Below are 13,536 nucleotides of genomic sequence, written 5' to 3' on the forward strand. Positions count from 1 at the left end.
TGCTGTGGTTGCTGTGTCAGCAGGCTCTCACTGCTCCTTGCCACAGCTGTAGTGAAGAGCTTCCACTCTGGTTTCCCCACACACCTCTGCCTTGGCTCCAGGGAGCAGTGAGGGAAGGACTGCGCCATTGCAGCTGCCGTGTCTGGCAGGTGCTGGAACGATGGAGTTTGAGGCTGGGAGTTGGCTGGAGATCTGTGCCTGACTATAACAGGCATGCAGTGCTAACAGGAGCATGACAGAAAGCTGAGCAACAGAGATGAATGTGTGTTCAGCCAGATGTATGTGTATGTATGTCACTGAATTGAGTAACAGCCCTTTCTGGAGACTGTGACAATCTTCTCTTTTTAAGTTAATTTCACTTCTTCCCCTGCTAAGGGAAAAAAAATTCATAATGTCAACTTCCCTATTTAGGAGATCTTGTTTAGGGAGTCTTTGTATTTGTTACTTCCAGGAACAGATTTTTTTAAAATTCAGTTTAACATTTATTTTTCATAACAAAACAGTCATAGAAAAAAAAAAAAGTCCTAAAGCAAAATTTAAAGATGACCAAAAAGAGAAAGAATGCTGTTTGCTGTTCAGTGGCTCTGTTTTTTTCATCTTCAGCCCCTGCTATGTTAACTCCCAGCTGTTCCAAACCAGTTTCCTTCCTACTGTTGGAATACAGCACTGAGGTGGTGACTTTTTTTTAAATCAGTGCTGTAGCCACCCATCATGCGAGTCTAAAGGGTGTTTCTGTTAAGATACTTTCATACTGGGATGATCCCATGCAAGTTTTGGTAAAATTTGAAATAGCTTTGGAGTAAGAAAAGACAGTTTTATGCTGTGATTGTTTTGGAATAGTCTTGTAGATTTTGGGCTATAATGCCTCTCTGTCTTTCCTAAACTGGGATTAAAATCAGAAAATACTAGTGCTGCAGTGTCTCGTTTTCAGTGGTCATATGTCTGCAGGGTCACAGTTTTTGTAAGTTCCTTCTGTTGTGAATTTTTTTATGCTGTTGATACTGTTGAAGTGCAGCTTACATAAAACTTTCTTCATCTGTTCTCCAGCTTTCTGTTTGTGGTGAGACATAAGGTGTAAGGAAAAAGTATACCTTCATGTGATGGCACAGAGTATCCCAGCTGCACTTTATTAAATAAAGCTGAGAGGACCTGAGACTAATAGCCAGAAAAATAGGAGGTAGGACAGAAGCTGCCTTGGGGAAGGCAGCTGCTACCCTGAGGCTCGTGTGAAGATTTTTTTTTGAGTATTATGCAGTTTTCTTACTGATTTGCCCCACTTCAGATAGTTGGAGTCAGAAACCTGGGAAAGGATAAGAGAGAAGGAAAAGTTTCCTGCTGACCTCTCAAAAAAACAGAATGATGAGAGGCAAAAACTTAAGAGAGCCTACAGCACCAGCTCTCTAACCAGGTGAGACCCTCCTGCTTATTTGGTTTCATTTCCCTGATGCAGTTCTCTGACTATTGTCGTTTGAAGACAAGAAGTGAGTGCAGAAATGTCTGAAACGTACAGGCCCGTTTCTTGGTGTGCCTGTCTCCTTGATTTTTCCTTTGTTTTGCCACACTTCAAACCTTTGATTGACATCTTGGAAGTTAGCTATGTTTTGATGGTCTCTATTAATTGCTGCTGGTTTCTTGTGTTCAGCACACTGTAGCCTCTTAACTCTGCTCTTGAGATTCATGATTTATAACTATGAACTGGCAGTCACAGTTTTCTGGATGAGTGCCTAAATATACAACATAACTACCATCACCAGTCAGGGTAGAGCAATCTGTTTTTTACACATACCACCTCACAGTTCATTCTCTTCAAATACATTTGTAATTCTGTGCAGGAGAGAAGTGACAGTGGCTCTTATATTACTCTGTTCCTTTCTGTCCTTGACTTAAACAGCTCAACAGAGTGTGCCATCCTTGTTGTGTTATGCTTTTGGGACGTGCTCTCAGCTGTTTTCTAAGCCTCCCTACCTGACTCCTAGAGTCATACTTTCCTTATTTTTGTGATCTTTTTGCAAATAGCTTTTTGTCTGATTCTTTTCTCATGCCTGTTGGACACTGTATGTTTCAGTTAGACAAAGAGCCCTCTATAGCATGCTTGCCAAAGACAGGTAAAGAACTAGGGTTACTGTAGGCGCTGGGAACCCACCTAAAAGGATGTGCATGCTTCACAAGCAGTACTGTCTCAAATACTTTTTGGAAGATGAAGGTGAAGTGAGTCAGGCTCATGCTTTTTAATTTCACTTGGGATTATTGTTTTAAAGTTTTTTCACATGTATTAAGGTTCCCTTCCCTCCTCTCTGTGATAGTGTGCCACTTCTTTGCATCTAACAAACAGCAGAAATTGTTAGCCAGTGGTGTTGCTCCCTGGCTGCTGCCTTCAGCTTCACCTGTGAGCCTTGCACTTGTTCTTGTCATCTTTTTCCCTGTAGGCTCTAGGATAACCAACATTATCCATGGATAATGGTCTGTAGAAAGAAGTTGCTGTACTCTCCACCGCCTTTGGTGACTTGGTCAGAGGGGAAACACCTGCAGGACAAATGGCAGCTGCATAGGGGCTGCTGCTCTGTGCAGGCTGGCTGAAGTGGTCCTTGTTCCCAGGGGCTGCCGTGCTCGTGAGGTTCTGTGCCACTCCAAGTCACTCATCTGTGTGGTGCAGCAAACTGCCACCTTTTTGTGTACCTCCACCTGCTGTGTTAGCTGCTGAGGTGGGGGGCTTGGACTTCCCACTGCTGGTCAGTTGCATTGAGGTGGCTCAACTAACAGAGTGGCTAGCAAGGTGGCTCCTGTTCTGCTCGTTCCAGCCGTGGGAGCAGATGATCTCCTCAGCTGCAGCACACCTGACAGGACGTATATGGTGGATTGGTTTTCGTGAAGCAGTTGCAATGGAGAGACAGCCTCCTGATCAAGCCTGTTGTCAACACTAAAGTAACACTCCATTTATTACGTAGACAGAGATTTGTATATAGAAATAACATTGTGGCAGAAGGTAATTGAAACTGGATGCAGGCTGGGCCTAAGGAGTCACGACCGGAGGGAAATTAGAGAGATTTGGACTCAAATTTGGGCCTGAGAGGCTTGAAATGAGTGTTCACACTCTAGCCTCTTTTTTTAAGCAATTTTAAGTGACTTCGTTTAACATGAGCAGTGCAAAACTCTTTGGAAGAGTCCAGCACAAGACCATCAAGATGATTTAGGGAGTGGAACACCTTCCTAATGAGGAAAGGCTGAGGGAGTTGGGCCTCTCTAGCTTGGAGGAGACTGAGGGGTGACATTATTCATGTTTATAAATAAGTAAAGGGTGAGAGTCAAGAGAATGGAGCCAGGGTCTTCTCAGTGACGGCCAGTGATAGGACAAGGGGCAAGGGGTGCAAGCCAGAGCATAGGAAGTTCCATGTGAACATAAAGAGAAACATTTTACTGTGAGGGTGACAGAGCACTGGAACAGACTGCCCAAAGAGGTTGTGGAGTCTCCTTCTCTGGAGACCTTCAAATCCACCTGGATGCATTCCTGTGTGAGTTAGTCTAGGTGATCTTGCTGTGGCAGGGGGATTGGGCTAGATGATCCATCGAAGTTCCTTAAACTCCTAATGTTGTGTGATTCTGTGGTCCCCTGGCCTTGGTGTAGGTACAAAGATGAGCAGATCTGTTGCAGTGAATGATGGGTATTGTTCTTACTTGGGTCTGATAAATGCTTTACAGTTAAAAATGGTATGTGAATACCCAATGTCTGTTAACGTTACGTGTGGCTGATGGGATCAAAGTCATGTCAAATTTTACAAACAGTTCAAAAGTCTGGAATTTGATTTGGTTATCTTTCAGAAATGTAAACATTTTTATTCTAATGGGTGCAGGTACCTAAATTTCTCTTAAAAATTAGTTTGCAATTTCTCCTTTTCATCCTGCTGCTAAGGTATGAGTTGAAAAATCTCTACCATCTCTTCGTGATCGTTCTAGCTCACCTTTAAGTTTGTAATGCTCAGGGGAGGCTGCTGTAGGTAAGTTTTGAAGAAGTGAGCACCTTCATGTGCTTCAGATTGTAGACAGGACATAAGATCTCATAGCAGCAATTGAAATCTGTCGCTTACAACTCTGTGTTGTAGTAAATGTAAAATGAGCTATAATTGCGTTACAGAAGGGACTTGGCACATGCCAAACAGAGTTGGGTTTTTAGGCAGGTCACTTGCTTAGATATGGTGGAAAAGGCACAGTTGTGTTTGTAAAGAATATTCTGATTTTCCTGTTGCAGCTTCTTTCTTTCCCCAATATTCCTGTAACATGTAAAAACATTATTTTATAAGAAGAAAAATGGTGTCCCTAACTTTCCCTTTCCTTACACTTCCTTATGTGATGACTTTGAATTCCCTGGTTTTCTGTTGCTTTAGATTTCGTAGTCAAACTTAGTCTAAGCAGGAGAATGAGACTTGGTGTGTGTAATGCTGCACTTAGACATGCTGTTTTCCCAGAGCACTCGGCTCTTGGCACCGGAACAGGGTCTGTCTCATCTCTGAGCCCTTCACTTCTGCCTCCTGTCGGTAGTTTTGGGTCTGGAAATCCCGAGTGTTTTCAGATACATCTGTGGAGATTGGAAGATGGCTGCTGTCCCATCAGGTATTTGTTTGAGCTTGTGGACCAGTCTCCTCAAGCCAAAAGCACCATAGGCCATAGTGTTGGCAGCAGCACATTTTAAAACTGGCTTTGTTTTGAAGGTGACTCGGTGCTCTGACTTACCAACTGACTTTACAAACCTCTCAAACAGGTCTTGATCCCTGCGTGTGTTGGATTTGGTCCACGCTGCTGTCTAAAGCCCCGCGCAAAGAGGCCACCTTGATCTGCGTGCTCTGAGGAGTTACGGTTCCAGGAGCGGGATTTTTATCTCCTGCCAGGAGAGCAGCTTTGCAAACACAGGAGTACAGCTTCCAGCTGGGGGGCGGGGTGTCTCTGTACCCCTGCTAGTGAGGGTCGGCTTGGCGCTCACTCATAATACAACCCGGGCGCTGGGGCCAGGATTCTTCGGAGCTGCTGTGCTGCTCCTGGCTTTAGGGTCTCGGGTCAGAGGCACAACTGCAGCGACCGGGCCCAGGTCCCGTGTGGGGAGCTCGCGGGGTAGGCACCAGCTACTTGAGTCATTAAGCACTCGGGCGGCGTCAGGGCGCTGCCTCGCCGCGCGCAGGGCTGTCAGCGCGGGCAGCTTCCCCGGCCCCGCCCGCCCTGGCTCCCGGCAGCCCTCAGCGCCGGCAGCCCCGGGTTAACCCGTGCGGTGCGCGCTCCGCAGCGGCAGAGCCAAACAAAGCGCACGCACCGGCGGGCGGGCGGGCACTGCTCACAGCCTCAGCCGGGCGCTGGCGTCACAGGCTGGGCTCTTAGAGGCGTAGCGGCCCGCGCTGCCCCAGGCCGCCCCCTTCCGCGGGGCACGGCGCCTCAGCGAGGCGGGCAGCTCAGAGCGGCGGTGGGGCGGGCTCCCCAGCGCAGCCAGCCCGTGGTAAGGCGGGAGGAAGCGACGGAGGAAGTGACGACGGGACGAGGGGTCCAATAGCAGCGAGCCGCCGAGTGCCCCCTCCCGCCCTCCGGAGAGGCGTGTCCGCCGGGCGGGGCCTCTCGGGCTTCCCCGCGCCTGACCCGAGGTGCCGGGCCGCTCTAGCGAGGCCCGCCCCAGCCCCGCCGGCGGCGCGGGGGAAGGAGCGGAGAGGTCGCCCCCGCCCCCGCCGGGCACGCCATGGCGGCCAACGAAGACCAGGAGGTGAGCCCCGGGCCTTGCCCGTGCTGGGTGGGGAGGCCGTGAGGCGCCGCTGCCTGAGGGGAGACAGCCCAGAAGATCCCCCCGCAGCGGAGCCTCCGTTCGGGGAGAGGGGCCTCGGGACCGAGGGTACCTTGCTGGAGGGAGCGGGGCGCAAGGGCCGGCCGCTGGAGCGGGCGGGGAGGAGGGAGCCGGGCAGCGGCAGGGCCTGGGGGAGGGGGGAACGGGGTGGGAGACGGACGGGAAAGCGGCCGGGCCGTGGGCAGCTTCGTGTTCGCGATGAAACCGGTCACCCCTTCTCTGCTCCCTGCTGCAGATGGAGCTGGAAGCGCTGCGCTCTATCTACGAGGGAGACGTGTGCTTCAGGGAGCTCAGCCCGGTCTCCTTCCAGTACAGGGTAAGGCAAGGGAAAGGGGCTGCGAGTTGCAGCAGTGCGGGCTTCGCCTCGGAGCCACCCTGCTGCGCCGTGGCTGTGGTGTCAGTGGTGTTCTGAAACGCAGGGGTCTTCCCTGCGCAGCAACGGCTAGATCCACAGGCCGGTCTTGGGCACAGTGATGCCTGATAGCTCCGTGTGTGAGACATAGGAACCTGCTCCCAGCTTGGGTTCATTGTCCCTTAGCCAGACATCCTGCTTAGGTGCCTGTGTACTGCATTGCTAGAAGTGTCATGCTGAGTGGCACTAAAACTGCTGGTCACAAGTGTCACATAGGGACGCTTTCATATGTGAGGACCTGAACCTTCTGTATTGCTCAGCTGTAAGGTTCTAGTCTCTTGTCCAGAGGTAGCTGTCACGCTTTCTCTGCCTGCTAAAGAGGAAACCCACAAAATGCTTTGGGTGTGTGCACTGGCATGACCTGCTCAGCAGAGACCTACAGGGAGTGTGGAGCCTGAGGTGTGTGATTAGATTCTGGCAGGAAAATTCTTGCCTGCTTTCTCAGATTTAAACACCTGGAAGTTCTTCTGGACATGGACTGAGACAGATATTTGGATGGCAAGAAAACTTCACTGATGAAAATGTAGGCACCCACGAGGCAGAATGGAGACTTCTGAAAGTACTGTATCCCTGTAGTGTGGAGGAGGCATCTGTCACCTTTTGTGACTTGTCAAGTAACTTCAGAATTACATCAGTAACTGTAATGAGATAAGATGATCTAATAATAGCATTTGAATCCTTTCCATGTAAGTGCAGGCTTCCTTCACTGATAGGACCATTATTAATGAAGTTAATTTCCTCCAAAGAGCAAATGCAGTTTGCTTGTAAGTCTGCAACATATCATTCTATGTTTTCACTAGCTTTTGCCTTACTGATTTATGTTAGACAAAAAATAACTGTCAGAAGTTAGAACTCGATTTAAATACTGTAAAACTTAGTGTCAAAGGCAGTCGGGCATCATTCCCATGAAGAGGAATCTGTATTACAGGAAGGCATAAGGCATAGCACAAGTGAGTGCAGGAGAAGGTAGAAGGAATTAGGATGCCATTTTTCTGAGCCTCCTTTGTCTCCCACGTGTCTCACATCCAAAACACAACTGTTTTGTAATCAAGCAAAGCTACCCAGTTTTTAGGTTGCTCTGTCAAGGAGGTGCACAGTCACACAGCTCGCTCTATAGGTTTGCTCAGTGCGCAGACAAGTACTTCCCTAAGTGAAGAACTCTAAACCATACCACCAGTTCCCTTCTTAGCAGCAATGGGAACCTCATTGCTACACTGTAGATGATGTCTTGATAAATGTTGCAGATTTATTTACTATTTATTTGACCTCTGTAACAGATTCTTCTGAATGTCAGTCTGTTCTGCTGAAACAGACACTTGAAAAAGCACCACATTTTTTGTGATATGAATGATTATTTATATTATTAAAGTGTGCCTTTTTTTTAATGTTGTCCTTTTTTATCCAGTCTCATCCTACTGACTTCAATTGAAGTCAGTATGAAATGAAATTGTTAGCTTTTATTTTTGCTGGTTTGTGTCACTAGTTTATTGTCTGTTTCAGTGGTGGCTTGAGGTTTGCTTTCATATTGCTGTGTGCTAGGATGTTGGGGGTTGGGGGAAGAAGGCTTCATCTTTTCTGCTCTCATGTACAGTTTTATAATGTTTAGCTTGCAGATGCTACAAGTAGATATTAAAATTAAATGGTTAAAAAATAGTGCACTTTGAAGGTTTCTGTGGCTTTTTCTAGGCAGAAAACTGCATGGCAGAGGTTAATATTGAAGCTATAAATGTAGCACTTTTTTTCCTAGATAGCAGCTTAATTTTCTAACTGATAACTTCATTAAAATAGTTGTTACCTAAGGAACTTGGTTAGTCTTAAAGTAGTGCAAGACTTGCATATTGGCACTGTAATCCTTAATAAATGGCTGGCAAGCGCTGACTCACAAAGTTTTCTTTTTCCCTTCAGATAGGTGAAAATGGAGATCCCAAAGCCTTTCTAGTAGAAGTTTCTTGGCCAGAAACATATCCACAAACAGCACCAGTCATATCGATGGACGCTTTCTTCAACAACACGATGTAAGTGTTTGACAGCTTCACTCCCGAGCCTTATCTGTGGGGCCTTTTCGATTGACAGGCTTTGCCTCATCGGTCTGGATTGTAGATGACTTTTATGGCTTCTTTCAGATCTTCAGCTATTAAACAAAGTATATTGGATAAGTTAATGGTAGAAGTTGAAGCAAATCTTGGAACTGCTATGACATACACGCTTTTTGAATATGCCAAAGATAATAAAGAGTTATTCATGGAAAACCAGCCTGTTAACACTGTGGTAAGTAGATACATTCAGATTTTAATCTCTTGCTCTTAAAACTGAAAAAAATGGTTATTGCAACGGTAAACACTTCATAGCTCTGTGTTTAAGTTGCTAATGTGTTGGTTATACACATTAATGGCTAAACAGTGACACACAGAGTATGCTACCACAGTGCTCTGTGGTCTTAATTGTTCCAACTAATTGTAATTTTGCTGTTGTACCAAAATGTTTGCGGGCTGCAGTTCTGTCCCGCAAAGCAACATAAAAATGGAGACTTGGAGCAGAAGCAAAATTAAAGAGCTGAAATGGAGATTAAAGGCCTCTGCTCCAGGGCAAATTGCTGTAACCTTCCTGGGTTGCATTGGATTGCGTAAGTGCACCTTCAGGGTCTTGAATGAGTCAGGCTGGGTCTATTCGTGGCTTCTCTGTTGTGTGAGGACATACTGGCCATTGTGGTGCTGCAGATTTGCTTTGTGGAAGAAGGAACAGTTTCCATGTTTGAGAAGTCTGAATCCCATCACACTAAATTGCACTCCGTGATCAAATATAAGAAGTGCAAGAGGTGCCCTTTGCAACTCTGAAAGGGAATAATTCCAGTCCCCAACACATTTTTTAAAGCTACAGTCCTGATGATATGTTGATTAAAAGCTGCCGGCTGCTGACCGTGTTACTTCTTTCTGACAGGACGCTTCAGTACATCAGGTTCAGTAATCACACACAGAGGTGTCTGTAGGATTAATATACAAAACACTAACACCCATTTTTATCTTCCTCAGACTTCAGTAAGCAATAGTATTGCAATTGGAACTCCTGATGTGCCAGCAAGTAAGAAAAAAGATAAAAAGGAGCAGTTATCCAAAACCCAGAAGCGAAAGCTAGCCGATAAAACAGGTTTGTTCACTATAGTATTGTTTTATTTGAGCAGCATGAGAATCCAAATTTTATAGCAGTGAGTCTTGCTAGAGTCAGAAGTAGTCATTTGTTCATTAGATTAAGTCTTTTGTCTCTGTTTTGCTTGTTTCAGATTAATTATTCTTACCTAAGATGTTAGTTCTGGGCAAAGCAGCTTTCCATGGAGTAAGGATTTCAAGATGTAATTGGTTTTGGTTTATTTTTTTAATTTCTAATTTGTGACCAAAAAATTTTTAAAAAGTACTCGTGGGAGGAGAGCATTTGGGACTTCTGAAAATTCCCTTTCAAAAAAAGACATGCTTTGTTGATGGGCCCTCATAAATAATTCACGTTGCTAAAAATGTACTTTCTAAATGAAAGCCTTTATTTTGGAACCCAAAGCAGAACGCTTAAATTAGTTTGCATCATCAAAATAGAGGTGCATCTGCAGATACTTCATGCTTTCAGTTAAGCAGTAGGCTTTTGATTAAAAAGCATTACAGTATTTCAGCTAACACCACTGATGAGTTTCATGTGTTCAGTTGTAATTTGTAATAATGGTCTGGATAATGCTGCCCTATTACAGTAGTATGTTGTAGCCTGTGATAGCAATTCCTGCGTGTATTCTACCTAACATATTGTATGATTGACAGATTAAAATAAAGGAAAAGCTGCATTAAATTTTGTTCTATGACAGAATTCATCATCGCTGGCCAGTTGGAGTTGCCTCCTAAATTAACGGTCAGGTGGACGGACTGAGGTGTTTTTATTTAAACAGAGTGACTGTGAAGAGCAAGATGTGTTTAAGACATGAACTTCTGTCCTCGTGGCTTTGTAGTGGAGAAATTAGGGTTTTGGATCTTTAGAATGGTGTGTGTTGATTTTAGAGGAAGATAAAGATCCCCATTAGGTTGTGTGTTGAGAAGAAATCCTTCTTACTCTGCAGATAACAAAGGAGAGCTTCCCCGGGGATGGAACTGGGTGGACGTAATCAAGGTAACGAGCCTGTGTTATATGCACTTATAAAAATGCTGTCTGTGTCCATAAGAAATCATGTGTTCTTAAGAGGAAATTTTCTCTTTCTGAGGAAAACTAATCTGATTTCTTTTTCTTTTGTTTCTTTCTAACTTTGTTTGGATTTGACTGATTAATTTCTGTATGCATCCAGCATGTAAGTATTTTCAAGTTATCTTTTTTTAACCTTAAAAAGATTCCCAAGAAATAGTAAGAACTGCTGCTTATTTTTGGTTTCTAATTTACATATTTCTCAAATGCTTTAAGATGCTTGGTCCTTCTGAATTTTAGAGTCACAGGGACTTTGATTCCTCATAGAACTTTGTTGGCTTAGTGGGGTTATTTTAATTATTGAGCAATTAATTTTTAATTGTATTATGAGAGAGCTTTGCTAGCTGAATGCACTGCATATGTTCTGTCTTCATCTGGCAACAAGCTGTAAAATAAAGTTGGCGGTGCTGCCAGGTTCTAGAGGGCCATGGGTATGTAAACAGAAAAAGGGAGCTGTCCCAAGTGGGAGCACCTTGCTGGCTCTTACAAGCCTGAGTGTTCTCTGCCAGAGCCCCTCCGCTGTATAACTCTTTTCCACTTGCTCCCTGAGCATTGATATTTTCTGCCCTCTCATCTTTGCTGATTCAGTGGAAATCAGTGTAGCAGCTTGACAGTTTTGAAAACAAGACTCTTATTTCTTGCAACTATAAGTGAATCTTGGTGTAAGACATAGCACCAGTTCCAGCTGTTCAATAAGAACAAGTAAATGATGATGGTGGTTTCATGCAGATCCTTCCAAGTTAAAAGTGACTGTTTGTAGATTTCACAATAGATGAACTGCATTTAGTGATTCAAAACTTAGCTTTACTAAAGAAAAAAGAAATAGTAAGTCAACGTCTCTTTTTGTATTGTGTAAATCTCTATATGGAATTTTCCTGGAGATACTTTTTCCATTACTTCATCTTTTTTGGTTTGGAGAGGTGGTGACAAAGTCTTCAAATTAAATAGAAACAGAACCTTGAGGTTTTTCTGGGGTTTTGTTGTGGTGGTGTTCTTTTTAAAAAAATATTCAGGAAATAAGCTTATTTAGTGCTTAAGCAATATTTTTTTTATGCCTTTCAGTCTCTTGGTACAGTAGCACAGCCTGTATTATTAATTAAATACCCGTGTGTTCTATGTAAGTTGGAGATAATGTTGTTCATTTCCTAATAAATGGAATGGCAGTCTAAACTTTGAATACTTTCTTTTTGTGTCTCTTTTATAGTTAAGCAAAACTGGTTCTAAAGATGATGAATAAAGGACTTTGGTACAAGGAAACTCCACCTTTTAATACAGTGCAATTTTGGGTCACCATCTTAATAACTTTCGTATTCGTTGAAGTAAACATTTTATAAAGCTCGATTTCCTAACTCGCAAACCTAGTCACACAAGTTTATCTAGAGGCCACGTGGTCTTCTTTGGAATAAAAACAACAAACCTGCCTTAAATGAAGGTTAGAATGTGACAAAGGATGTAGAGAGCCAACGTGGTGAAGTGAATAGTGCTATATGCAGTGTTTCTTAATTTATATTTTACTCTGTAGTAAAATCCTGTTATAGTGAACCCAGTGGTACTGTAAACATTTCCTGATGTTTTTATTCCAACTGAAGAAAAAAGCACTACAACAGTGATTGGTCACTTGACAACATAATTCATCAAAATAAATTATTCCATGGAAACAAGACCTTTGTCATTTGTTTATCTAATACGACTGTAGAAGGAGAACATAGAAACCGTTACATTGCAGTACAGAACTAGAGCTTGTGGTCCAGTTTTCACCAGTTACTGGCTGAAATACTGAATTCTGGCTGAAGCAAGGCAAAAAAACCCTATTCTAGTCTGCTCCAAAAAAAAAAAAGGCGGTTACAGCAGGAGTGTGTCGTCTTTATTCTCTGTGGTATCCATCTGTTAGTCTCTCTCCAGTGCACATCTTTGCAGAAGGTCGGATGTCTGAGGGGAGAGCAAAGCGCTTTCTTGCACGCGGCTCGGTGAGCGCTGGGATTTTGTAGCTCGCTCGTTGGAGAAGCGGGCATTCCTTGGAGGGGTGTGCTGTCTGAGAGGTGGGACGGTGGGAAGAAGTCAGCATGCTGCCCAGTGTGTTGGGAGGACTCCTCCTTTTTTCCTCATCTGCTCCCTTGCATTGGGAAGAGAAGTCATCTTTACTATATGAACGGTTCCCGAATACAAGATGCCTTAATGTCCTTTATAATTTTTGTTTGTTTTGAGATGAACTTTAATAAATGCCTATTTATCTGTTGTGGTATGTGTTTATTTTTTGTGTTTTAATTACGTATTTCCTGCTGCACTTCTAGGGCCCAGTTTGAATTTGCAAAGGATTTTCTGTTGCGAAGGATTTCCTATTGCAAAGGAAACGTTCTTAAAAATTGGTGGAAGAATTATGTTTTCCCTCCTTTTCCATCCACACTCTTCAGGGTAGCAGTGTTTGTTACGATCATGAGTGTCAGTCAGCCTGCTGGGAGTCATAGGAGAATATCCCTTACGTGCAGCAAGTCCAATTTGCCTTTGAAAGAATGCACTCTGCCACTTGTGCTAGGTACAGCATTTGGTGAGAGGGATGTCAGAGGTGCAGGCCGGATGCTCTGATCAGCAGTGCTGAGATAAGAGCCCGTGTAGCCAGGACAGGGTCATTTGTGGTTGTCATGTAAGGACTTCAGTTGATGGAGTGGAAGAATTTATGCTACTGCCTATGTCAAGAGAGCATATATACAGCGTGTGTTTAGTACAGATCTCTTCAATTCTTTAAATATGTTGCAAAATTACTGCTTGACTTCAAATATATAAAGAAAAAAAGTTATATGCAATGTAGCTGCAGGTGAAGAAAAGAGAATTAATTTATTCTGTGCTTTCCACTCCTCTGAAGAGACTGGAGTTCCAAAAGAAGTACGATCTGTACTGCTGTCATCCAACAAGAAGCTGTAGTTTTTAATGAAATACTCGAGTTACAGTCAGTAAATGTATGTGCTTCCTCAAAAAGGAAAATAATGCTAATTCTTACCAAATTCTTGATTTTAGAAAGTCGTGATTGCTTTTTGGACTTGGCTCACATTTAGTAAAAGCTAGTAAAATGCACACCGTAGTATGTTCTCCAGACGATGCCCTCTTG

General features: G+C 44.0%; 1 protein-coding gene across 1 annotated transcript; it reads left to right on the forward strand.

Annotated features, from left to right (window-relative positions):
- Nucleotides 1-5,593: 5,593 nt before the first annotated feature.
- On the forward strand, nt 5,594-10,715 carry RWDD4 (RWD domain containing 4). The gene is made up of 7 exons (XM_084263083.1): nt 5,594-5,734; nt 6,048-6,128; nt 8,130-8,239; nt 8,348-8,492; nt 9,254-9,368; nt 10,315-10,364; nt 10,537-10,715. The coding sequence occupies exons 1-7, from the start codon at nt 5,711-5,713 to the stop codon at nt 10,591-10,593; spliced, it is 582 nt and encodes a 193-aa protein (XP_084119209.1). The 5' UTR covers nt 5,594-5,710; the 3' UTR covers nt 10,594-10,715.
- The last annotated feature ends 2,821 nt before the right edge of the window (nt 10,716-13,536 follow it).

Source organism: Gallinula chloropus (assembly GCF_964237585.1).
Source record: "Gallinula chloropus genome assembly, chromosome: 4".
Classification (NCBI taxonomy): Eukaryota; Metazoa; Chordata; class Aves; order Gruiformes; family Rallidae; genus Gallinula; species Gallinula chloropus.